A 24,659-nucleotide genomic window follows, 5' to 3' on the forward strand; every position below is an offset into this window, starting at 1 on the left:
TCCAAGCTCTGCAGGGCGGGGCGAGGGAAAGCGGAAGTCGGAGATGCTTGTGGTGGTGTTGCCAGATCTGATATTTTCCCGCCCTATGTGGTTACTTTTGATTCCGTAAGTAGTTTAGAGATTAGAGATGCATTTTGCATGTATTCATCATATTGAATCAACGGCAATTTAAATACATTATGATTCTAAAGAACATGTATCAGAAAAATACAATTTACCCGTACTCTTCCCATTGTTAAAGCTTAGCAAATTATTTGCTGGCTGTGTATAGGAGCTAGCCCTTTAGAAATCCAGATGCAGTAAAATCATTACCATACTCAAGAGTACTCAGGAGTATCTCAAAAAATATTCAATTGGAATTAAACTGGCTCAGATTTAAATTTGTTGTGCTGTCCTGTTAAACAACTCTATTTGGAGTTTTCCTGAATGTGGGGGATGCTAGGGGTAAGATCTGGCAACCAAGACCAAGACACAGCGGCTAGCTAGCTACCTTTCCGTGTACGTTTGCCCAACAAACAAAAGCAGTCGTTTTGCATTGCGTCTGCATCCAGATTATGTCGGTAAGTAACGTTGCAGAGAAAATAATCGAAATGTACACGAACATAACAGCATCTAAATAGCGTTAATGTAAATTCATGATTCTGTTCAAATGTCTATTTTCACAAAGATGGCGTCTATATACTCGTCTTAAGTGCGAGTAAAAGGTTAACGTTAGCTTAGCGGCCTAGCTAATGCTAACATGGCTAACCAGGGATGATGGAGCAGAGGATGATTTGGCTAACTAGCTTCCTCGTTTATTTGTTTGACCAGTGGTTCCGTATCTGGTGATACATTTACATCGACAAAGCATGACCATTACAGCGACTTTTATCCACCGGATGGCGTATTACGAATTAATTACTCAACGATGGCCACATATTGATGTCAGCAGATCATATTAAGATAATCTCTGTGATAAGTAGCTAATTCTAAATGTTGTGATTACAGGACAACGCGGATTATCAAGTTTGGAAAGTTTGTACGGATAGCAGCCGCTAGCCCAGGCAGGAACACTACAATAATTTTAGTAGTCTCTGCAGACTGTTGAGGCAATGTAACGCACATTTTGTGTTTTGCATTATCACAACAGTCTCTACTGGACTCAGTTGATTGAACAGCGGCACAAGAATTAGAAGTGGGAAATATTTGGCATACATTTCATATCGCTGTATTTTCGATGATAATTATTTTGTATTTTAAAAACTCCCATTTCCACTCAGGACAGTAACACGATCAAATCATTATTTATTTGACACTATGCAGATCCACAAAGGTTGCATTTTGTGACAATTTGCAGCGTATGTGTGGCCACTTACAATGAGATGAGTGAGTGAGTCAAGATACAGAAACAGGCCTGCAATAATGCATGCATTTTAACTGTTATTATCACTGCTGCTTAGTGGCTACAGACCTTAAGGCAAGGTTTTCATTAAGGCCCGTTACTAAAGACTGTTGCTTAATCCACAATTAATTGCTGTTCAGCATGGATGTTTGTGTGATGTTTTCACAGCATTGAAGAACTGTCCTTAGAAACATACTGTCCAAAATAACTGCAAGCTCAAAGAACTGTAGGAAAACTTAGTCAAACTGTTTCCTCATTTTAAATTTGTGAGCGCAATATTCCACAATATCTTCACACTATATAAGAACTATTTTTTGTACACCAAAACTTTCTGTCAACCACTGTGTTTTAGACATGTAGTGTATTATACTGCTGCATGTACTATATTATACTCTGCTACAAGATACACTGTAATGTTATAAATTCCTTATGTGTTGGTACTTAAGCCAACAACATCATAAGTGCCAGTTTTAATCTAAGTTTTTCCTATGGGTTAATATCAAGAACAGAAATAGTGCAGTAAATGTAACACTTGTGTGCCTTTTGGAGTGTATACAAGTAGGACACTACTACTGTACTGAACAACACTGACTTGCTGATGTGTTGTCTCGTGTCCGTTTGTTTCAGGCAAGCGACGACGACTCCGTTGACTTCAGAACCGGCTCCCCGGCTCATCACAGAAAAAAACACAGCATGGAGTCGTCCAAATCTCCCAGAAGCTCCAAACACCACCACTCACGGTCGAGGTCACGCTCCAGGGACCGAAAACGTTAGTGTTCAGCATCAGTACTCGCACATACAGAAAATTCAGGAAGAACTAGGGCAGTGGAGTGAGATTTGCTTGTGTTTTTTATAGGGCTGCACGATATGGAGAAGGTATGCGATGTGCGATAAACTTGTTGGATATTGCGATGGCGATCGGATATGAAATGCGATAAATACAAAGATTAAGGCATACTATTTCAATGTGCTGAAAGTATTGACCCCAACAATGAATATTGTTTGCTGTGTAATGAACTAAATTTCCAGCATTAGTGCAAACTTTATTCTTATCTTAAGGCGAAAACCTAAAGCACAAAAGATGCTTTGTCATCCAACCCACCATCTTCTCCTTGTCTCTAAAATCAAAAAAGCTGTAAGAAGGATTTTAGCCCTTCCCATAATGCTTTGCTTTGCCAGTTGTTCCGGTCAAAACACTGCCAGCCGACTGCCGTTCAGTCGTACTGTGTAATACTGTTGCTGTAACAGCAAGTAATATTAAATTTTATTAAATTAGATTTAGTTGTTGTCACTTTATTAAGTTACAGCAACAGTATTACGCTCTCTTCCAGTAACAATAAAAGTACAATACATCTTTCAGCCCTAGTTTTTTATCAGTTGAATGTAAGGGAAGAGCACAGACAGTCACCCATTCATTATGACAGTTTATTTGTTTACATTTGTTTATATTTGTTTATTTGTCAAAGGAAAGGCAGGTGTGATCACTTTACCTGATCTTAGGAATACATTTTTACCTCTACCAATGAAGTTGGAAGGAGTTAATGTTTTCATCCCTGTCTGTTTGTTAGAAAGAAACCTCAAAAAATTACAAAACAGATTTGGCTGAAATTTGGTGGACAGATTGGCCCATGGATCAGTTGATTAGATTTTGGTGATGATCTGGGATTTCTGCCATTAGATGATTTTCGTTTTTTAGTCGTAACTGTTGTGTTCATGTGCTGATGGGAAAAGTACGCCATTTGGGACTTCCAAGTTGGCTGCCAAACAGTATTGCATTCATGTGCTAGTTTGTTGGAAAATCAAACCTTGAAGACAAATATTAAGACAAATATGGGCTGTTAGAGAGGCTGCAGCTTTGTAAGTTGGAGAATTGTTCAGCGTTTGTTTGTGGAGGTTTGTGCTCTACCGAGTGCCTTCTAATTTGTGCTTTTAAAAATCTTTTCTGCTGTTCTGTAAGCCGTACTGCAAATCTGGTGTTTTACAGGTGACAGGAAGCACAGGCGAAGTCGCAGCAGGAGCAAAGAGGTAATTAACGATTTCATTTCTCTGATCTAAAGCACATTGATGTCATTTTGAATGCCTATAGTTAGTTTTAGGCTGGGGTAAGTATGTTTAATCAGGTCAAATGTGTAATCTAATTCAAAGCTAAAAACTATAGGTTCCCAGATGCTCATGGGCTTACTCACATGGAAAGGGCCCTTTTTTTGTCCTCCCTATGTTGACATGTCTCAAAGGAACCTTTCATCCTTGGATATCTGTCACTAATTGTAACCATATTATATGGTGAAGAGTAGATTTTTTTTCTTTATTTTTTTGTTAAATCCTGTGTGTAGATCACATGATAACATTTCTACAATAAATCATACTCAGCGTGCTAATGCACGAAGAGACTGAACAGAAGACCCTGCTGACATAGCAAAATAATATGCCTACTACTGGGACAGGTAACTATCTGCCATTCAAACTCCTATTTGCCTTACATAATTAAGTAGACAAATTGGAATTAACTCTTGCATCTTTTACAGCTAGGGATGGGCATAATAAATCTTTCATTTAACCCAAACAGACATTTAGCTCAGCTTGAATCTCATGGATTTTTTTGATTTTTTTTTTATGTTTTTTTTTTATGAGTAATTACACCTGTCACATTTGTCCCTAATTCTGATCTTTTTTTGCCACCTCACTATATTTGGCGCAAGGCTAACTAATTTGTCCATATTTAAGAGGTGTGACCCCCTTTTCTGTGTCGTGCCAGGTCATAGTAATGAATAGCAGTTGCAAACTAAATGCTCTCATGAGAAAAACATGGTGCAACTCTGTTATACAGAGAGGCTGAACATAATAAGTGGCAGGTAGAATTAGCAACAAAAAAAAAGCACTGAAATTATAGGCCTTTTTCATTGTGTTTTAGGCAGTAAATTAGTGCGTTTCATTTTCGTTTTATAAGTGTGTGTTGTATGATGTAGACTTTCTAAAAATGGACTTCTTAATTTGATTATTTGATTTGGTTCAGTAATTAATCACTGTTAAAATTAAGTTGGATGCCCATCCCTATTTACACCTTTCGCTTTTACACTTTTACGCCTGAGAATTAAATCTTGAAGTTTGCATGCACGTTTTCAAAGGGCCGCTACAGTGGGGGATTTTAAAGAAGACTTTGAGAATGATGGAATTGTCAAATGGGTTGTCTTAAGACATGTTTAAGTATTACTTGAGTAATGGAAATGCTTGGAATGGCTTGTATTAAGGTAGCTCTTGTTTTATGTAGCTCTGTGACCAAAATCATTCAGGTAGGCTGCAAGAGATGTGACACTTTTAAGTGGCCCTTTTTAAAACATTACTAGAAATATTTTTGAAGCGTTTGAAGTAAGGATTTCTTTTACACATTCAGTAGGATAATTCTATGATACTTTTGCCTTTTAACATCAATCAATGACAAAATGAATTAATAATTGGCTGGCTCCATTTAATTCCCGTATTAATACTGCAGTTAGTGCAGTCGTAGCAGGCCGAACACAGAAATGCCAACTTACATGTTCTGAAAATGTCTTTCTGTACATGTTATGGAAATGGATCTTAAATGACAAGTTTTTTTTTTCAGCTTGTCAAATTTATTACGTATCTTCTGCTGAAAGCCATGGTACTAACTCTTTTTGTTGCACTATTTTCCTGAAAGAGACAACTTCTTCTTAAAACAGGCACGAAAGAGGGACTCTGAGAAGCCGTCAAAATCTCACAAAAAACTGGACGAGCAGTATGAGCAGAGCGAGAGGGGCAAGGAGCGGCTTTCAGCAGAGAATGGAGAGGAGCGATCCCGACGCAAAGACAGGAAGCCCTCCAGGGCGCGGAGCCACTCCAGGTCACACTCACGGGAGAAGTGAGTCTGCTAATTAACCTGCCTGAGGCAATCGGTGTAGTAGGCCCTGTAACTTCTCTTAAGACACAAAAGAAAAGTCATAGTTTCTGACTTTTGCAGATTTGGCCTTGTTGACGCTATAGGCTAATGGAGTCTGCAGTTACATTTAATGTAACTGCTAAAAGTCTGTTTATTACAGCTGATTGTTTTGTTCCTTTGATTCTGCAGCATAGTTAAGAGAAGTGCGACACAAATATAAATGTTATCATTATTAGTGGTAGTAGTCTCTCTCACATACCACTTAACATCGTTGATACAGGCCATCTGTTCTGATCATTTTAACAGGGCTTAACTGGTGGCACTTTGATTCATGTTACCAAATTCCCTGAGTTATGTTATGGATTTCCTGGCTTTCAGGCGGCATCACAGCAAAAGTAGGGACAAACGGCGATCACGATCACGCAGCCGGGACAGGAAGAGGAAGGCAAAGTCTCGCTCAGGTTCAAGGACCAAACATCGGCACCGTAGCAGAAGCCGCAGTAAAAGCAGGTGGGCTTGATTAACATTCCTCCATGTCTTGTGGGTCTAAATTGTTTTCTCTTCACTTGTCCTGCATGCATGCCATTCAGTCAGCCGCAATATGTCTATTAAGTTGTTTTGGGGTGTTTCTCTAGGGAGCGAAAGAAGAGGAGTGAGAAAGTGCGCAGAAAGAGTCGAAGCAGGTCCGTTAGTCCACCCGCCTTCCGGGGCAGAAACACAGCTATGGATGCACAAGAGGCCCTGGCCAGAAGGTACGGCAGTGACGCACAGGGCGTTCACACTGCTGCCTGGTTGATGGGTCGCTCTATTCTGACCAACTGTGGGCGGTGTGAGAGGCTCTGATTGGTTCTATCTAGCGTCCTAGTACAGCTACGTTAAACAGGCAAATTACGCATTTTTGCTCTCTGGTATTGAAATTCATAACATTATATCATTTTAACAAGTTAACATAGCTAGCTGGCAAGTGCTTATTAGGTAGCATTAATTGACATTAAACATGGACCCCAACGATCACCGTTCTCCAAGCATTGTTTTTGAGACGTTTATTCCTGATGTCATTCTAATAAAAGTGTAGAGAACTGGGAAGCTTTGAATGGTTGTAATCAACTTCTTGCCCATTTTGCACTTGCCAGGCAGAGCTATTGTTGATAAAATGAAATCATATTAGTAGGGAAACAAGGAAGCATGCAAATCTGATTGGCTTGATGGCTGCTGACCATGAAAAGTTATGCCATGGCCAGCAGTTCTCGGCCGGCAAGCTTGTTGACCGTCCACACATCGGCAGAGTGTCCTGGTCGCTCACCTCTATAGGAAATGAGACTCAAGCGCTAATCCCCATTTATCTCTTTTAGGTATACTGCAGTGAGCACACTGTGCTTCCAAAGTTGAATGACTAAGATGAGCCCCTCGTTCTGTTTCTTTCCAGATTGGAGAGAGCCAAGAAACTGCAGGAGCAGAAGGAAAAGGAGATGTTGGAGAAACAGCAGCAGCAGCAGCAGGAGATAGCTGCAGGTGAGAAGGACTATTATTATCAGTTGTGCTCAGTTTTGTGAAGACTTCATCATTTCAGTCAAGACGCAACCACTCACTGTCACCTGTGCTGGTCTCTGTATTTTCTTTACAGTGGCTGCTCCTCTGCTGTGCGATACAGTTGCTGCTGCTGCTGCTGCAGCAGCTGCCGCCACCAACCCTGTCCTCAACGTGGCGGCCCTGCTGGCCTCTGGGACGCAGGTCACCCCCCAGATAGCCATGGCAGCACAGATGGCAGCCCTTCAAGCCAAAACCTTGGCAGAGACTGGTATCGCGGTGCCCAGCTACTACAACCCCTCCGCTGTAAACCCCATGAAGTTTGCAGAGCAGGAGAAAAAGAGGAAGATGCTATGGCAGGGAAAGAAGGAAGGGGTAAGATTTTAATTATTTGGTCCTCATTTATCACACAATTCTATGCATGCTCAATTCTTCCTGTCTGAACAGGTTTTTTAAAAATACTGACACCAGAACAGGATGTTTCCATATATGTGTGCTTCTTCCATTCTTACATAATGCTCATTGATCTCTTATATTTTTTAAGGACAAGTCCCAGACAGCGGAGTTGTGGGAGAAGCTAAACTTTGGAAACAAGGACCAAAACGTTAAATTTCGCAAACTAATGGGTATTAAAGTAAGTATAACTGAGTCTTTTTACTTACTTCAGTATGTTTGACAACTTTGTTGACTATTTAGTTGAAATACTTTTGAATTTTCCAACCTGGAACTTTCCCAAGTTTATAAAGTTGTCTGTCTTCACAGGCAGATGATGAGACTGAAGCTGCTAAACCACTCAATGATGAAGGTTTGAAGACTCTTCAACAGCAAGAGGAGATGTTTAGGAACCTCGATGTTCAGTATGAGATGGCCAGGTCCCAGACACACACCCAGAGGGGAATGGGCCTCGGCTTCTCGTCCTCATTCTCACGCGGAATGGACACCATCTAGTGCCAAACCTTGCGCTGTCTTGGCCTCTATCAACTAATCATATAGGTCTACCAGCTCACCGCTAGCCCTCAAGCTTGCATGGATGTTGCTTTGGATCTGTAATTTATTTAGAAACAAAGATCTCACATGTTGGAACATTGTAATGTAAATAGCTCGAGGCTGAGTTTGTCTCAGTGTTTATTAATCTGTACATCTTTACAAAATGATGCAGTTTAATGACTGGTTGATGCTGGTTAAAATTCAATATTTGTTTGAAAAATGTGATAGTTTTTTTTTTTTTCCTTTTTTTAACTAAAATATATTATGTGATTGTTTGAAATGGAACATGATGTAGGTCAAGTGAATAATTGTTTACATTCATTTACCAAGAGGCTTTACAGCTTCATCTGAAGTCAATGTAGCATTGTTAGAATCCCTCAGTTTGAATGGAAAAACAATAAAACGGTGGATTGTAATACTGATAAGTTGTCTTCAGAGTCGCCAAGGATAAAGATGGACTTGTGGAAGGAATAATCAAAATTTTCAAATGTTCTTTAAATAAATTAGTTTTGTGTTGAATAAGGTTTTTCTTATGTCTCAATTAATTTTTAACTAAAGTAACAGTAACTGCATGAGTTGAGAAAGAAGTGTGCATCACAAAACATGTTATTATCCAAAGGAAGAAAGCACAACCTCACATACATATATATATATATATATACATATATATATCTCTACACACACACACACATATGCATACATTTATTAAACAATGGTCAAAAGTCATTCTGTTGAGATTGCGTCTAATTATGTTGAAGCCTTTATGAAAAACCCACTCCTATTTGCATATAAGACTTGAGTACAGCACATGAGCCACGCCGGTGATGAGGTTGTGGTTTGCGAACTCGAGGATGAGCAGCAGGATGGGATACTCGCTGCGCCTCTTTTCCAGGCTGGACGCGTCGCTCAGGCCCATCCAGTGCAGCAGCAGAGTCTGCATGGCTTCCGGAAACAGCTCTGTGGCCAGTTCCTCCGCAGGCGGCAGGTCGCTGATTCGCTCAATATGCTGAACTTTAAAGCCCTCCACCTTCTGGCTGATGCTACTGTTGGCTGCGTGAAACCGCCGGCCGAGCCAACGTCCTACAGAGTTCAGCAGGGGGCTTGAATACACCGAACCCCAATTCTTGGCTTCCAGCAGCGCCAGCACAGTTTCTGCCACATCCTTTTCCTCCAGATTCCCTTTCAGATACCGATCAGTGTTCTCCAGAAGCAGCAAGGTGGTCTCCAGCTGGTCTGTGCAGCCTTGACTCTCAGAGCAGAGTTTTTCCTCCAGGCTGTGCAGTTTTTGTCTCAGGGTGGATAAAATTACTTGGACAGGCTCTGTTGGCAAGCTCTCCCTGGGGAAAGAACAGTAATCGTGATCTGCTGAGGTGTCACCGCAGGGACCGGTGTCAATCCCACTTACATCCACCAATTCCCCAGGAACTTGGCAGTGGTGTGGGTGTGACATCAGTGTAACCTTTAACTCTTCACCAGACATCTCAGTGATGCTGCTGGATGCTGCAGAGTCAAGCTGCACACTGAGGTTGTAGCTCATTTTCAGAGGGCTGTCGTTTATCTGGGATTTCCAAACGCCCTAGAGAGGGAATACACAACCGCACATCAAACATCTTGGGATTGATTTTTACGAAAAGCTGCATGCAGAAACATACATAGTGTGAGTTGTACCTGAAAGTTCTCCAGCACGGCAAGCTGTTCTTGTTTACTGTACATTTCAAAGGCAACTCGAAACAGTCCCTGAATGCTGTAGAACCAGAGGCTGTTACTTGCAGTAGGTACCTTCAACCCATGGAACCTGAATGCTGCAACAAACCGGTGGGGAAAACAAAACTGTAAACACTTTGTTGTCTGTGTATGTGCAGCTTTGTTAAGACATACTAGTGTATTTATGGTTCTACTACCTGAGGAAAACTGTATTTTTGTGGCCAATCCTTTCTTGGCAAACTTGGCATGGTATCTGGGGTGGTTCTCTGTACGAATGTCAGTATTAGAGAAGAGATCAGCTCCTAAATAGAGAGGAACAACTGGACCCTGAAATAGAAACAGACTAGAGATGATAAATATGATGCCACTTCCTCCTTGAGGTCCTACCTTGAAATAAATTGAACATTTGCAGATTTTATGTTAAATGCACAATCCCTTGCTCATCCACTAGATTATCTGTAGAATGTGTTGGCAACATCATAATATATTTGGGGGACAATGTTACACATTTGAGGAAGTAGGTAGGCTACATCATGACATATGTCAGAGGTGGTATAAAGTCATAAAAAACGACACAATTTATTGTTTTCACAGCATTTCTGTTATCGTTGGTCAAACTGTTATTCTTTAAATATATAGTATTTGGCTTCATTTTCAAATACAATAATAAGAGGTTGTGTAAAACTGACAAATTATGAATGGGTGTTTGGTCCTGCCTGGGTAGGGGTGTGTAATAATGATGATGGTCAATAGCTCCCTCTAGCGGACCGCAAGGGTTATGGGGCCATGCGGATAAGATTAGATCCAACGAACCTTCGTTGATTAGGAAAAACAATTATCTTTGGGTTTGGAGTGGCACTTAACACTCACCTTGTTAGGACATTCTGTTAGCCTGAACGAGGTTAGATTTACCAAGTAAATAAAGCGAAATTTCCGTGTGCCTCCGTCGCACCGTGGTAACGTTAAGTGGACAGTTGGGCAACTTGACATTGTTGGGAACAGTCCTCTAGGATGACTGGGATATTTCACCTAAATATAAAAAAAATAAACAAATAGCAACAAAGGGAAACAGCCTGACTACGCAACAGTAAAACAGACAGGACCCTTTCAGTTTGCCCAGAGGGTGTTTAAGCCCTCAGCGCTGTCTAAGGGCGGCGCCATATTGCTCCTCCCCCGAAACACGACGTTTACGTCAATCACGTGGTAATTCTGAGTAGGAAATATGTGAACTCATGTCTGTTTGAACTGACAGTAAAAAAGCACAGAAATGCGTCAGTGCAGCAACAAACATGGCTTGTTGCTAGGCTATAATACAATTTACAATATCAGTTTAAACTTAAAATTACTCCTCCGAGTCATTCAGAGGAAGCTAGTATAGTATCGGTTGATCGTAAAGTAACAGTAAAGAGAAGGAATGCAACAATGACTGAGCGCGCAGTTGCCATCTTGAGGTTTCCATGGAGGGCAAGAGAGTTTGCAGGTTTTCATTCCAACCAAGTTTCACTTAACACACCTTCATCCAGAGAGGAGGAACTAATCAGTGAAATCCCCTGGTGTAGTCAGTTGGTATGAAAACCTGCACAGCCAGCACATAGCACTATACCCAACGCTGCTTAGAAAGACAGACAGGTGGCAACCTGATTTTTTTTAGATTTTATATTGTCTGGGAGGAGTTTAAACAGTGGCCAAGTGTTACCTAGGGATATGTTGGCCTGACCGGCTCCTCCTTGTGTTTCGGGGGAGTAGTTAAAGGTCCCATATTCTACACTACCTACACTACACGACTAGACTACCATTCAAAGCTGTTTCTGTGTACGTATGTATGTATCAAAAACACTCAATCCATTTTTACACGTTCATTTTCCAGCATCTCTCTGAGCCTTACCAAGAACAGGCTGTTTCTGTTGCTATGTTTTTAAGGCTCATTAATATTAATGACCCCTGTGTTCTGATTGGCTAACCATTTCAAGAGTGAAACATAACATACCACAGACACAGAGCAGGCAGCAGACAGGTAGGGAAAACTCTCCGGTAATAAACAATAACAACCGCTCAACCACTTTGAAAAAAAAACAAAACACTTTGTTAGCCTATTATTTCTTACAAAAATGATAATGTGGTGCCACAAAGTTCAGCTCGTTTAGAGGCACAGTTTTCTAATATGGATTGTGTGGATTTAGTTGGCTACTATACATTCACGATGTTTAGATAGCACATCCAACTCCTTTATAATCAAAGAGGCAACGGAAATCCAGTTTTACACGATATGGGACCCATGAAGCCTGTAAGACAGCGGCGTGGGCTTGCTTAACACCCTTTCAGTTCCTTGGCACTCCAGCTACATCCTGGTTATGAACGTCACATGACGAGGACCAATGAATTACGTGAGTAGCTGTTTTGACCTCTGAACCCACGTCCTGCCGTAGGCGCAGAGCTGGTCAAAGATGGCTGAGGTTGATTTCGGCGACAGTGAACTGTTTGAACAACTGGATGACACCGCTCCTGTCCCAACACACATTCGCTTCACGGATGAAGAGGAAGGCCTGGAAGAGCCCGGCCTCCCCCGGGGGAGGTTGGAGGAGTGCGAGGACAACATTCAGGGACTGATAGAGGAGAATATCCTTTGCGCTATGTGTTAGCTGTGGCTAACGTTAGCTAGCGCCGTTAGCCATCTGCCAACGCTTCATGTAGACCAGGAGATATAGCGTTAATACAAATGTATGCTTAAGTAATATCACACGAGAGGGAGTGCAGTTATATTGTATATCAGCACGGCTGTGATTCGGTGGTAGATGATCACAGCCGTGCTGATATACAGTATAACAAAACGACCTCCAGTCTCATACTGCTTTTATGCAACAGTTCTATAAACAAAGATATTTATCAAGTAATTTGAGACAACAGATAATGTATTTTGTCTTATTCGTCTCCGCCAACAACAACAGTTTCCTCAGGATCCCACTACCAAGTGTTGCCAAGCAACACAGAAACTGTTTACATTAGAACACCTGTGATACCAAAACGTCCCAGTGCTGTCACACTGTATAAGCACTTATGGAATGCCTCCTGTTCAATCAAATGACTCCACTGGAACTAACTGTTGTATAATGATAGTTATCTTGGTAGTCTTTCTGTCTATTTCCTTAACTTACAGACCACATAAGGGCTTGAAAAGAAAATTGAACATCTTGACAAGGCCAAGGTAAATTAACCGATGCCACTTAGCAATGCGTACTATATATTGTTGAAAAATGATCACCTAGTAATTTTCACCCAACTTTACAGCAATATCAATGTTGAAGATGTCAACATCGACGGGCCTCTTCTTCAGATCCTTTATACAAACAATATCATATCAAAGTAAGTAATTGTTCTCACCACTGACTTATTTGTCCAATTGTGATCTGCGTAGGAGATTACTATTGCAAATATTGTAATAATAAATATCCCCCCCCCCCCCCCCCCAGGCAGTGTCGTCAAGAAATTGAAGATTGTATCTGCAGTGTGATTCAGAAGCACCAGGGAAATCAAAAGAACAATTCCTCCTTCCAAATGAAACCTCAGGTATTCATCCAGAATATTATTTATTATGAGATGTCAGTAAAATTATGATATAGCTGAATACTTTTCTGTGCTTTTTGTAGAATTCAGCTGTTGTTATGGAGGAAGATCAGCAGGTGAAGTCTTCCAGTGGCATAAAAACAAAGACGGAGGCTTTCACTGTGAGTATTTTATGGTATATCTGTGTGGTTTGCTGTCAAACATTATAAAATTACCTTAATTTTATACTTTCTCAGCTTGCTGTGTGTGACACCCTCGGTCATGTAAAAAGGACTTTTTCATATAGCCTGCTTGCTGGGTAATTCCATGAAAACTTTTTCTTGTTTTTCTGTCGCAGGTGGTTGGAAGTGTCTTATATTTCACTACTTTCAGCGTTGATAAACTTGGACAGCCTCTGCTGAATGAAAACCCCCAGCTGACAGAAGGATGGGAAGTTCCAGCGTATCTTTAAGATTGCCAAATTGACACCTGGTTAAACAGGACATTCCCTCATTTTAGTCTGTATGGGTAACTGTAGTCCCTTCAGTCAATTGCTCAGTGCAGACTGGTTTTGTCAAGGGAGAAGAATAATGTCTTCTAGGAAAGGTCTCCATGTTTTTCTTTTAGATTTATTAAAATAACAGGCAGCACTTGAGCAGGGATTGTATTGAGGAGAAGTAGACTAGGTAATGATTGTGATGCTGTGTTGTACACAAACACGATATAACTTCCTGAATTGTCGCAAAGCTATCAGCAGGTCTTCAGCCAGGTCATTGGCACAGATGGACAAGAGATAGAAATGAAAGATAAAAGGTACGAGTATGAATGAAGATTTATTTACTTTGCAACTTATTTCTATGACTCTCTTTGTCAAGTAGCTGTGTGGCATATTTCTAAATAATGACAGTCTGTCACTGATCTGTTCATTGTAGACCCAAGTCTATGTGTTTCAACTGTGGCGCAAGTGGTCATCAGCTGCGAGACTGTCCTAAGGTAAGAATAATGAATCATTAGTATGGCATGGTGTTTTTTTTTAAAAGTCAGAACTTGAGTTGTATTTGTACATGATCGCTTTCCCAGCCAAAAGACATGGCCCAAATTAATGAGAGAAGAAAGGAGTTTTCTCAGAACAACAACCAGACCATCCAGAGCGGCCAGCGATACCATGCTGATGAAGTCGAGGAGCGGTTCGCGAAATATAAACCTGGAATCATGAGGCAGGATTGTTATTTTGTAATAGCTCACACAACAGTTGAATCACTTGCAGTATGTTGTGTAACAAGTTAAGTTACTGTTTTCCCAAGTTTCTTACTGTGTTGTGGTTTTGAACAGTGAGGAACTGTTGACAGCACTGGGAGTTGGTGTCAACACCCTGCCTCCGCTGATTTACCGCATGAGGCAGCTAGGCTACCCACCAGGTTGGCTCAAAGATGCAGAGATGGAAAACTCTGGCTTAACGCTATACGACGGAACAGGTTTGTTTTCAGTGCGACGAAAACTTTGTGGTGCCACAGTTCTGCCCGGAACAAACTACTGACAAACATAACGGTCATTAATTTGAAATTTATAGGGATTGAGCTGCATCTTTGTTTTTGCTCTCTTCTAGTTTCAAATGATGGAAATATAACCGAGGATACCAATGGACAAAAAGTCTCTTATGATGTTTCCAAACTGGTAGATTTCCCAGGCTTCAATGTACCTGCACCAAACAAAGCGAAGGATGTAAGTCTACAGCAGAGGGCATAATATTTTCAAATGTTGGACTCACTAGTCCTGTGAGTCCCAGTGTTTTGCTCACTGTCTTTATTTTCTATTTCTCTCTTAAATGCAAAAATGGACAACTGGATGCAATACTCGTTTGTACCCAAAACAAATGGGCATATAATATTCTGGATTTGTTCGGTTCACTTCAGTGGTCTACTTTTTAGGATTGTGTTAAAAAGGGAAAATGTATTTTTTGTATTTTTGTTCTAAAATGGGGAAAAAACCTGACACAATATTCCAGTTGTTTATTTATTGTTACGTTTTTTGTTTTTTTTTTTATGGAAAATTTGTCACTGATCAGGACACATGATGGTGTCGGAATTGGAGCTCTATTTACTTAAAGTGGGCATAGGGTCTACTTTTTTCAAGCCAGTGAGATTCCTGTCTTCTTGAGCCACGTGTGCGTCGCAACATGTTCTTTGCAAAAAATTATTTCCCGTCTCATTTTGTGTGTCATGAGACTCAGGAATCAGGATCATAATAGCACTATACACTATTTTTCAAGTCTGAAATATTTCAGTGCCTTTCGGTGGCAGGGCATCTTTACAATGGGAAAAGTGGCTGCTGCATTCTGTAGTGCAGACAATATGGGGCCGTTTCCAACATCCAACTTGAGATCTATCTGTTAATCCAAGCGTCTCACTCTTTTTCTTTTTTTTTCTCATTTTTCCTGACCTCTAGGAATACATGCAATATGGTTCCATTCCAATGCAGTACAACCACATGAAGGACAACTTTGCCGCCTACTTGTCCAACAATTTTCCTGTGGTAATTATCAGAAACCCCTCAGTGGTTGGGTTTCTCCCCCCAAAACACTATCTATGCACGTTTCTCTCCACCACTAAGGTCACAACTCCCTTCTATCTTTCTATCACAACAACTTTCCATCCGACAATCTATCATACCTGCAACGTACTAATTTTCCTCCTTTATAAAATCAGGTGGACAGGTGGAACATACCTGTTCAGCAGTTATACTCCTATTGTACTTGTTTTTGTTGAGGGGAAAAGCCCTTAAATGTGGCACACTCCTAGTTAGATGTCATCCTCTCCAGCCCCCAACGCAGCCTATACTCGGCAATTCTGACTTCTGAATTCTTTGCTCTGTGAGTCGGGCAATGACTTCAAACCAGGAGACCACCGTCTTTGAGCATTTAGGGTATTGTTTGTCCACTTAGTATGTGTCTAATTTTATTTATTATACCCTGCCCACAGCCTGGTGCCACCTGCAACAAGAGACGACATGAATCTGACTCGACTCCGCAGCAAAAGAAGAGGAGAAGGTCAAGTCCTGAGAAGAGCTCAGATATGGATATTGACTCAGGTAGCTGTTCATCAGAATCACTTTATTCACAGAGTACAATAACAGTTCAGGAATTTGTCTTGACATATCAACTAACACAGTGACATAAGGACATAGAGGCACCTATGGTACAGGGATAACAGGACACCACTTTCACTGAAAGGGGTCAGTGCAAGGGATACAGTAGCAAATAGATTACAAAAGACGTTATCACACCATAGGAACACGGTCTGTGGGGAAAATGGTCACTATGCACACTGACTGGGCAATACGTACATTAACCTACTACATGATGAATGTGCACATTAACCAGTAGGTGGATGGAAAAAGGTTCACACAATGGAAAATCTCTTCACTTGCCTCCCTCCACAGGGGGGTCAGAGTGCAGCGATTGCCACTCTGCTGGAGTTGCAATAGGTTCTTTTAAAATTCAAATTTAAAAAGCATGTTTCGGTGCATGTAGGCATACACCTTCTTGCAATCCATGCGTGTAAAGATGTATAAAAAAAATCCTTTCTTCTCACAGTTGGGCCTATCATTTTAAAGAATCGAGCATAAGACCATAGAGTCAATAACCTGTTAATGAGGCTCTACTGTATCAGCAAACATTGAACAGCTGGTATCCTTATCTGACTGTGTTATTCATCGGAAGACCTTCACCTGCACAATAAAAGTGCTTTTGTGGGCAAACAGGATGGTCAGCTGCTGTGCATGTGCAGGTGGCACATAGCATGAAGACTGTCAGTGTGGGCCTCACACCCACACTGACAAGTAGATGTACACCTTCACCATGGAGTTGGTAAAAGAACACATGGATCAGTCAGTTTGTACATTTACCATTTTCCTACATTGACTGTAACCTATACATTCAACAGTCTATCACCATGTGCATTCGGACAGCAAGACACATAGTATGGTTCCAGCTGTAAACAGGGATTTTGAGTGACCAGCAACTGGATAGTTGCACTTAGGTGTTTGAAAAGGAAGTTCTAAGCATCAACATAATCCCTGCGCTTTCAATGGCAGTGTGCATATGTTATGAGTGGAGTGAGATTGTGCAGACAACACTGGGTGCTAAATAGGATGGGCTGAACAGTGCAGTAATAGGATTATGGTCACATGGAGGTGAGGAGGAGTCTGGAGATAGTCCAGGTACACAGACGACAGCTCCTGGTTATAAGTTGTTGAGATGATAGGTGGTCTTGGTCTCAGTGGACCGATATTGTCTTCCATAAAAGCGTTTTTTGAACAAATGGCTTCCTGTAAATGCAGGGTAGCAGGCAATCCCTCCCTCCCTTTTCTTCACCCTGCTGTCATGCAGCTCCTTCATTGGAGGGCAGCAGACAGTTATTCACCCACTCAGCTTCATGTACAACACGTTGCAGCTTGTTCTTGGAGTGGGCGGCAGAGGAGAACAAGGCTGTGGTTTTGTGTATTTTATGCATATTACTGACCACTAAAATTGGACCAGGCCTGGTTCTGAAAATTGACCTTCCTCATTTCCTGCAGGAAGAACCTCCTTTGTTGGGCTCTCCTGGTTAAGCAAGAGATATTTTTTCATCCCAGTTAAGGGTGTTGGTGATGGTGAACCCTAGGAAGCATTAAACCGTTGACTTCCAGTGATCAATAATAATCTTTATCTTTAGCTTGATGTCCACTGATCTTCTAATTGTATGTCTCAATATATAAAGTAGCTGAATATAGATGGATACACAATAATACTCCAATCACTTGCCTCTTCTGTTCTGAAACTATCACTTTTTAAGCTTTAGGTGACTTTATTTGTGTCTTCCCCCAGACCAAGGAACTCCCAGTCATTATCATGGCTCAGGTGGCTTCCAGTTCCAGCCTCCGCTGCCCCCTGGCTCTCCCTCCTTTAGCTCACCTCCTCCCTTACCCCACGGCACACCACCTGCTACTCCCACTCCGCCACCTCTCCCTAAAGGTACACCTCCTCCCACACCTACTAATGGCTCTCCAGCCCTGCGGGGGCGTACCTGGGGAGCGGTCGAGGAGACCGGGGAGGGGATGGAGGACGTCCTGACTCTGGAGGAACTAGAGGAGCAGCAGAGGCTGATCTGGGCAGCTCTTGAAAATGCTGACACGGCCACCAACAGCGACTGCGAGACACCTGCCTTGGGAACGCCTGCACCCAGCTCATCAAGTGTGTCCACGCCCGCCCATGTCGACACGGAAACGGAAATGGAAGACCGTGAGGCTGAGGAAGTGATGGACACAAAGGGATCTGCAGAAACCATCTGTCAGAATAGTGAAAAGCAGGGGAGACCTGAAGTTGAAGAGGATAGTCCTCAGAGTCCTGGCCCAATCAAAGTCCAAGAGGACAGTCCTCAGAGTCCTGGTCCAATGAAAGTACCAGAGGACAGTCCTCAAAGCCCTGGTCCAATCAAAGCCCCAGAGGACAGTCCTCAGAGTCCTGGTCCAATGAAAGTACCAGAGGACAGTCCTCAAAGCCCTCGTCCAATCAAAGTACCAGAGGACAGCCCTGAGAGTCCTGATCCAGAACCCTCTACTCAAGCAGCTGGCGGTGGCAACTCACCACAGTCTGTCGAGAAGATAGCAGCAGTTCCCCATCGGAGCAAGTTTGCAGCCGGCATTGTTCCTTTCGAAGATACACCAGAATTTACTGAAGTTGCCGAGGCCACAGGGACATATCTTAAGATCAGAGACTTATTAAAAAGTTCACCTCGAAACCTAGCCAAAAACAAAAAATAAGAAATTTAACGTCTTGAATTGAAACCCAGGGATTCCTGTATAAATACGGCAGTTGAATTTCATTTTCATGAGCAGTCCATCTCACATGTTTTTTTAACTTTTTTTTTTTTTTTGTACCGAGCTGAATGTCTATGCTGTGTATGAATTTGATGTAATCTGTAAAGAAACGAGGAGGCAGTGGGCATTCAAGGATTCCTCAACAGCTAAAACTTGTAGGTTTTGACCAGTCACAGATTTTTGTAGCACTAGTTATTACTCATGGGGATTTTTTTTTTTTATTGTAAAGATCTTGTAAAATGGTCTTCGCCTGTTTTAATCATCAGATCCTAGTGTTTATATGGCATTTTCTATTTTTGTCCCAGCTGGGCTTCCTCTTAAAAACATTACAAGTAAACCTGTTTGTATTTTGTTCAATATGCTTGATTTAATCTGGCAGCCATGGCGAACGGTACTGCTGTTTGGTGACCTGAGGGGTAGAAACGGGTTGCTGGTAATGGATGCACATGACCCATCTTGCAGGGTACACCCAACTGGTTTTTGTTGCTACCAGTCTCTTTATGAGTGTTTGTATTACAGAGGTATAATGTCTTGCCATTTTACTGTATGTTGACAGCACATGCAGCAAAATATGTCAGAGTTGACAGCATGACAACCTGACAGAGATACAAAGTAGATTTTTAGATTTATTCAGCAGACCTTAAAATACATGCCGGGTAGCCTGGCAGCATGTTCTTCAGAGAGCATGTTGGCCTTTCTGTACATATCTGCAGTCAGCTCTGTTGCTGATAGGGATTCATATTACATATCGCATTTCATATACTGATTTTGGAAGTAGACAGTTTTGTAAATGGGCTTAAAGGAAAATCTGTTCTAAAACAGAAGTTGCATTGTATTCCTATCATCTTGGATAGCTCAGTCTAGATTTGTGAAAATGAACAAGTCTCTGAAAGCTGGAAACAATGGGGCCAAGACCCTCTTAAAGATCGGCAAGATAATGCTGAATCTGCTCCATACACATTGATAAATAGAGATATAGACGTTCGGACACAGTAGACCCAGGGTAAGTTTGCACTGGCACAGTACCAGGTTTACAACTGTTGGGAAATCACTGACAAAGCTCATTTTGATGTAAAACCCCTAGTAAGTACTTTGAGTCTAAAAACCCTGCACTCAGTTCATTATTAATTGAAATTAATGTTAATTATATATATGGGCTCTGGTTTCTAGCTTTGGGACAGAGTTGTTTATGTTCTCAAATATTGACTGAACCGTCTAAAGTGTATAGACATAAACAATGAAATCTAATTTAGTATGGATTTTGAAATAACAGAGAAGCAATAAAGTGAAGCAGGTCTTTTAATTTTTTTGTGGATTAAATTTGGTTGTGCTAGATCAGTGAGCATGAATGATGAAATGTTCCGTTTTTATTTGATGTGGAACTATTTAACTAGTGTTTGGCTCCTTGTGTCCACAGCTGCGGTACCTGCTTTTAGAAATCTTCGCAAGAGATCTTTGTGGTATTCCCACAGGTCACTGTAGACCCAAATACACCATTTAGTTCAGGACAAAATAATGGAAGTAGATAAAGTAACAAGGTGATGCCCCAGCAGTAGCCGTTATGTTGATGTAACTAAACTCAAATTGAAGATAAAACTTAATATTTCCACCGATATCATACATGTGTAAATTGGAGTTAGGGCCATGTGAAAACGTCCTGAGAGTAATCTCAGACTTCAGAGAATAAAGTCATAGTCCGAAAATCAGAATTCTGAGAATAAAGTAAGAAACTCGGAATTTTTACTTGGCTCCTTCTGATCTCAGAGCTCAAATTAATTTTCTCGTGGCCCTAATCCTCTTCCGTAGGGGCTGGATGCTGCTCATCAGCCGTTGTTGCCCATCATCGCTTCAGTAGACCAACTAACTTCTTGCCTATGACACTGAAGTGGATCACAGGATCTGCCCTAATTTTTCCCGGCCTGGTGGAGGAGAGGGAGCAGTGGTGTCATTCCGGGACAGTTTTGTTTTCCTCTCCTCTCTCCTCCCATCGAGACCTCCTTAATTTGGCATGCAGAGAGCCATGCTTTTCAAATTACACCATCAATGAGAAGAAACGTACAACCTTTAGAATAGTAATTGAAAGCATTAACCATCAAGATTCAACTGACCTTGAAAATGTGTGACCAAATCTAACATAATCCACAATGAATAAAAGCTTTTAGAGCATATCACAGTCATTAACTACGCCCATCTACTTTTTTGAGAAACCCTCTGTTTTGACCCAGCTGTTGACCAGTCAGTGCAGCCTGCTCTACGTACTTGGCAAACATTAGTTTAGGGTTTAAAATGTGTGTAAGGTTTTATGACTACTCACTTATCAAGTTTGACTTCCCTCATAATATACAAAACATATTTTAGTTTATACTTTACCAGTACTTTGGACAAAACTTGATTGATAAATGATTTATGATTTTAACTAGATTTAAAGTTGCCAGCATATAAATCATGTATAGTTTCACAACATGCAAAATGTTCCCCAGTACAAGCAAGAAGTTTGTCAGTCAAATAACTGATTCTTTGCGCGTTAGTGTCTGTTAAATTGCTGTGACTCACGTTTGGTCACAGAGTAGGCTATGCTCCTTTTTAGTCCACTGAAATGTAGTAACTAGTTGATCCCTGCAGTGACAGCAAACTTTGTTATGGAAGTTGTTTTGCTTTCGTTACGAAGGCAGGACTGTTCCATCTTACTGAACAAATCATCTTTGGTCCGCACCTCGCGTCGACGTCCCTGTCGGTTGGACAGACAGCTCATCAGCGGCAGGGCTGTGCCTCCCTCAGTCTGAGCCCAGTAGTCGTGGTGATACACAGACTTAGCTTGCTAGCAGTATAATTTTTCTCCAGAAGACGTGGGGTGTACAGAAACATATCAGGTCAGTATTAGCTCACGCAGAGCTCATCTATTTCCACTGCACTTGCTTGGTCTTTTGCCGTCAATAACGGAGGAGAGACTAGACGTTAGGTGGAAGTTGTTAAGATAACGTAGACGTTACTTGGGGGTTAATGTTAGTTAAGCTAGCTAGCTAGCCAGCCCTTCTCCTGGTCCTAACCACCGGTTCGCCGTATTGCCTGGGCCTCGCTGCTAACGTTAGTTAGCTACTAATCACGTCTATTCTTATCGTGATGACATAGACAGGGATTCATTTAAGCACGACAGATGACATTATTGATACTGGATTGTCTATTGAAACCACACCGTATGGCACGTTATCTTTACAGGTGATATATCTGTACAATTTGTTATGCCGATTCTCAACTTGTAGCGGCAGTGTGCCCTACCGGAGCCTAGGTGACATTGCGGAGACTTTTGGACTTGTGGAATTTGCTACCTAGTCAGTCTCTAGTCAGGCCGGTGGTGTCTAAACTTGTGGATTATATAAAACATGACGCTGCCTAACCAGAAATGTAAATCAGTAAGGTAGTTAACATTGCTTGAAGCTGGAGTTTTCCTCTCTCTGGCTGCACTCTGCTGCAACCAGATGTGCCACCTCATCGACTGCTCTTACTCCGTTAACGGGACTCAGTGCCGTCCGCACGACGGGATGGGCTGGTTAACTGGACCAGAGGACCAGACCCCAAGACAATTTACTAGTCCGTGTCCAGAAAAAATACCAATTGCACAGAATATGTCAGTGAAGCAGCCAGTGCTACATTACATACATCAAACCTACATCAAACATCTCTACACCATCTCTAACGTACGTCTCTACATCAAACCGTTTTGCGGTTTAAAGGTGTGACCTGGGATCATTTTTATGATTGGTCTTAAATTACATCTACTCATATCTTGTCTGTTCTAAAGAGAAAGCAGTTGAGCTTGTTTGGCCTGATATGGCATGACATAACCTTTTAAGGTGGTTTGTGTGACTTTATAAAGCAGAAACGTCCTTTGACCTAGGCCTAAGCGTGGTTTTCATTATCCTGGTGTATATTTTACAATTTCGGGTCTCATTTGTGGCTGGACTGTGGAACTTGGCCTAGCAAGCCAGACCTCCCCCCTGCTGTAGCTGTAAAGAGTCAAAGAGTCTGGTTAGGGCCATGCAATGTGGAACTGTACTGATGGCTTTAATCTAGATAAAATGTCCACGTGTAGAACTGGAGGGTTGTTAACTTAAAGACAGGTGAATCTGTATTCACAGACACAGAGGATGCAGGATCCTGCCTCTGTCTTTCTGCCTTGCTAATGCCATTTTAGTGCTTTTATACATCTTCCTCTGCTAGCAGTGGGCTACAAAATCACCCAGCAGATGTTTCCTCTAAAAGGAAGACCACAGCATGCTTTGGCCTTGTGCTAACTACTGATGGCAAAAGCAAGACTGTGTGTGTGTGAGTTGAGTCAGAAAAGACAAACTGAAGCCTACTGGCTTGTGTGAACAGTGATGCAATCCCCATCAGGTAACAAATACTTGGAGTTATGAAATGGATGGTGAATTAAGGTTGTAGAGGGTTTCTAGTGTTAGGCTGTTACAAGTAAATTTAGCTTACGTCTGTATCATAAGTGGTTTTGCACTACGTTTGTCAGCAAGATGTGCCTTGTACTAAAATATGGCGGGTCTAAGCACTGTCTTCTGGACAATCAGCTGACTCAAACATGTGTTTCTCTAGGCATTCATGTGCAGATTGATTTTCTTTGATTCTGTATGGTGAATTTGTCCAGCATGCTTTTATGCCTCTGATGGAGGGCACTGAAAATCTTTACAAAGAGTGTCCATACTTTGCTTGTGCATGGCTTAGACAGATACTGGGCGCATAAACTTCTGTCATTAGTCACTGCACATGGAAGTTGATTATTTCTGTGTGATTTGAGAAGTAGGCTAAATCTCAATCCTGTTTTACAGGACATGCCCTCTTCCTGTTTTGGTGAAAGTCCATTTGGTTTTTTAGATCCGAAAAAAAAATAAAGCCAGACTATAAGGGATTTGGTATAGCCTAGTACTGAATAAGTTTAGCCTAGTTAAGCACAGTGTGAGTGTTTGGGTTTGTAATACAACAGTGAATTAATTTCCCCAAACCTGTGCAAAACATTGACAGGACATTGGTATTTGGCCTTCTTCCTAGTTACAGATTAGAGTGAGAGTCAGCGGCAAAAGATTACTGTGACTGCTGTGGGAAATGTCTCCAGCATAAGTGGATCATTTTCAACTGACTACACCAGCTCACCAATCGGAGCTGAAATGTTCTCTTGTGCATTCCCTTGAGACATTTGTAGTAAGACTTGGTGGTTTTGAAAATACCTCTTTCCGGTGCTTAAAGTTATTCTTAGAGTAGGCGTAAAAAAACAATGGCCCAAATAATGCGTATGATTTGTAGAAATATTTGCTGGGATTTAAGATAGCCATATGGGGTCAGTCGGACAAGAATTTGAAGAAAGACGTTTAATTTTTGAGGCTTCAGTTGTTTTTTTTTGATAGAAAAAGTTTTAATTTTAAAGATTTAGAAGGTCACACATAACCTCTCTTTCTATTATGGCTTTATTTTCTACCATGAAGGCATCAATGATTTGAATGCTTTCTTTAGAGGGCTTGAGCTTGTAGGGTCCTCTTGACCCGAGGGCACCAATCAGTATCATTCAAAGGCACAGCGGGGAGAAAACTGGAGTACTGGATGCAAACTAGGTCAGTGCCTGCCGATGACCACCCTTCATTCTCTGCTGAGAAATATCTTCGAGGGTGTGTGAGACATGAGAGGCTGCGTTCTTGGTTGTTTTGGTTAACCTGGCTCTCAGGTCCTCTTAGGAATGGAAAGTATGTTTCTGTGATGCTGTTGAACGAG

The 24,659-nt window shown here is 41.5% G+C and overlaps 4 protein-coding genes across 5 annotated transcripts in view; 3 read left to right on the plus strand and 1 right to left on the minus strand.

The window, feature by feature from the left end:
- The first annotated feature begins 448 nt into the window (after positions 1–448).
- Positions 449–8,281, plus strand: rsrc2 (arginine/serine-rich coiled-coil 2). 2 transcript variants are annotated; one of them, XM_071530563.1, is made up of 10 exons: positions 449–560; positions 2,009–2,150; positions 3,366–3,406; positions 5,080–5,258; positions 5,655–5,786; positions 5,912–6,028; positions 6,703–6,788; positions 6,901–7,178; positions 7,348–7,437; positions 7,566–8,281. In XM_071530563.1, the coding sequence occupies exons 1-10, from the start codon at positions 555–557 to the stop codon at positions 7,749–7,751; spliced, it is 1,257 nt and encodes a 418-aa protein (XP_071386664.1). In that variant the 5' UTR covers positions 449–554; the 3' UTR covers positions 7,752–8,281. The 2 variants fall into 2 exon arrangements, with proteins under 2 accessions (XP_071386664.1, XP_071386665.1); XM_071530564.1 differs by lacking the exon at positions 5,912–6,028 and having other exon boundaries at positions 7,566–8,280.
- Positions 8,282–8,483: 202 nt separating this feature from the next.
- Positions 8,484–10,566, minus strand: LOC139653653 (uncharacterized). The gene is made up of 4 exons (XM_071530565.1): positions 10,365–10,566; positions 9,692–9,821; positions 9,459–9,592; positions 8,484–9,366 (listed from the first exon to the last, which is right to left on the minus strand). Exons 1-4 carry the CDS (start codon positions 10,482–10,484, stop codon positions 8,569–8,571), a joined length of 1,182 nt encoding a protein of 393 aa, XP_071386666.1. The 5' UTR covers positions 10,485–10,566; the 3' UTR covers positions 8,484–8,568.
- A 1,121-nt stretch (positions 10,567–11,687) lies between these two features.
- On the plus strand, positions 11,688–19,247 carry zcchc8 (zinc finger, CCHC domain containing 8). Its single transcript, XM_071530567.1, has 14 exons — positions 11,688–12,110; positions 12,654–12,696; positions 12,780–12,854; positions 12,962–13,058; positions 13,139–13,216; positions 13,393–13,496; positions 13,782–13,847; positions 13,967–14,027; positions 14,115–14,251; positions 14,367–14,509; positions 14,641–14,756; positions 15,480–15,566; positions 16,013–16,121; positions 17,899–19,247. Exons 1-14 carry the CDS (start codon positions 11,939–11,941, stop codon positions 18,831–18,833), a joined length of 2,223 nt encoding a protein of 740 aa, XP_071386668.1. The 5' UTR covers positions 11,688–11,938; the 3' UTR covers positions 18,834–19,247.
- A 2,380-nt stretch (positions 19,248–21,627) lies between these two features.
- Positions 21,628–24,659, plus strand: part of clip1a (CAP-GLY domain containing linker protein 1a) — a 29,086-nt gene continuing 26,054 nt past the window's right edge. Inside the window, 1 exon segment of the mRNA XM_071530566.1 lies at positions 21,628–21,760. The gene's annotated coding sequence lies outside the window, so the exon portion shown is untranslated.

This window comes from Centroberyx affinis, unplaced genomic scaffold, assembly GCF_046629955.1.
Source record: "Centroberyx affinis isolate AG114_WGS23_722 - 3 ecotype Tasmania unplaced genomic scaffold, CSIRO-AGI_Caff_v1 ptg001939l_1, whole genome shotgun sequence".
Classification (NCBI taxonomy): domain Eukaryota; kingdom Metazoa; phylum Chordata; class Actinopteri; order Beryciformes; family Berycidae; genus Centroberyx; species Centroberyx affinis.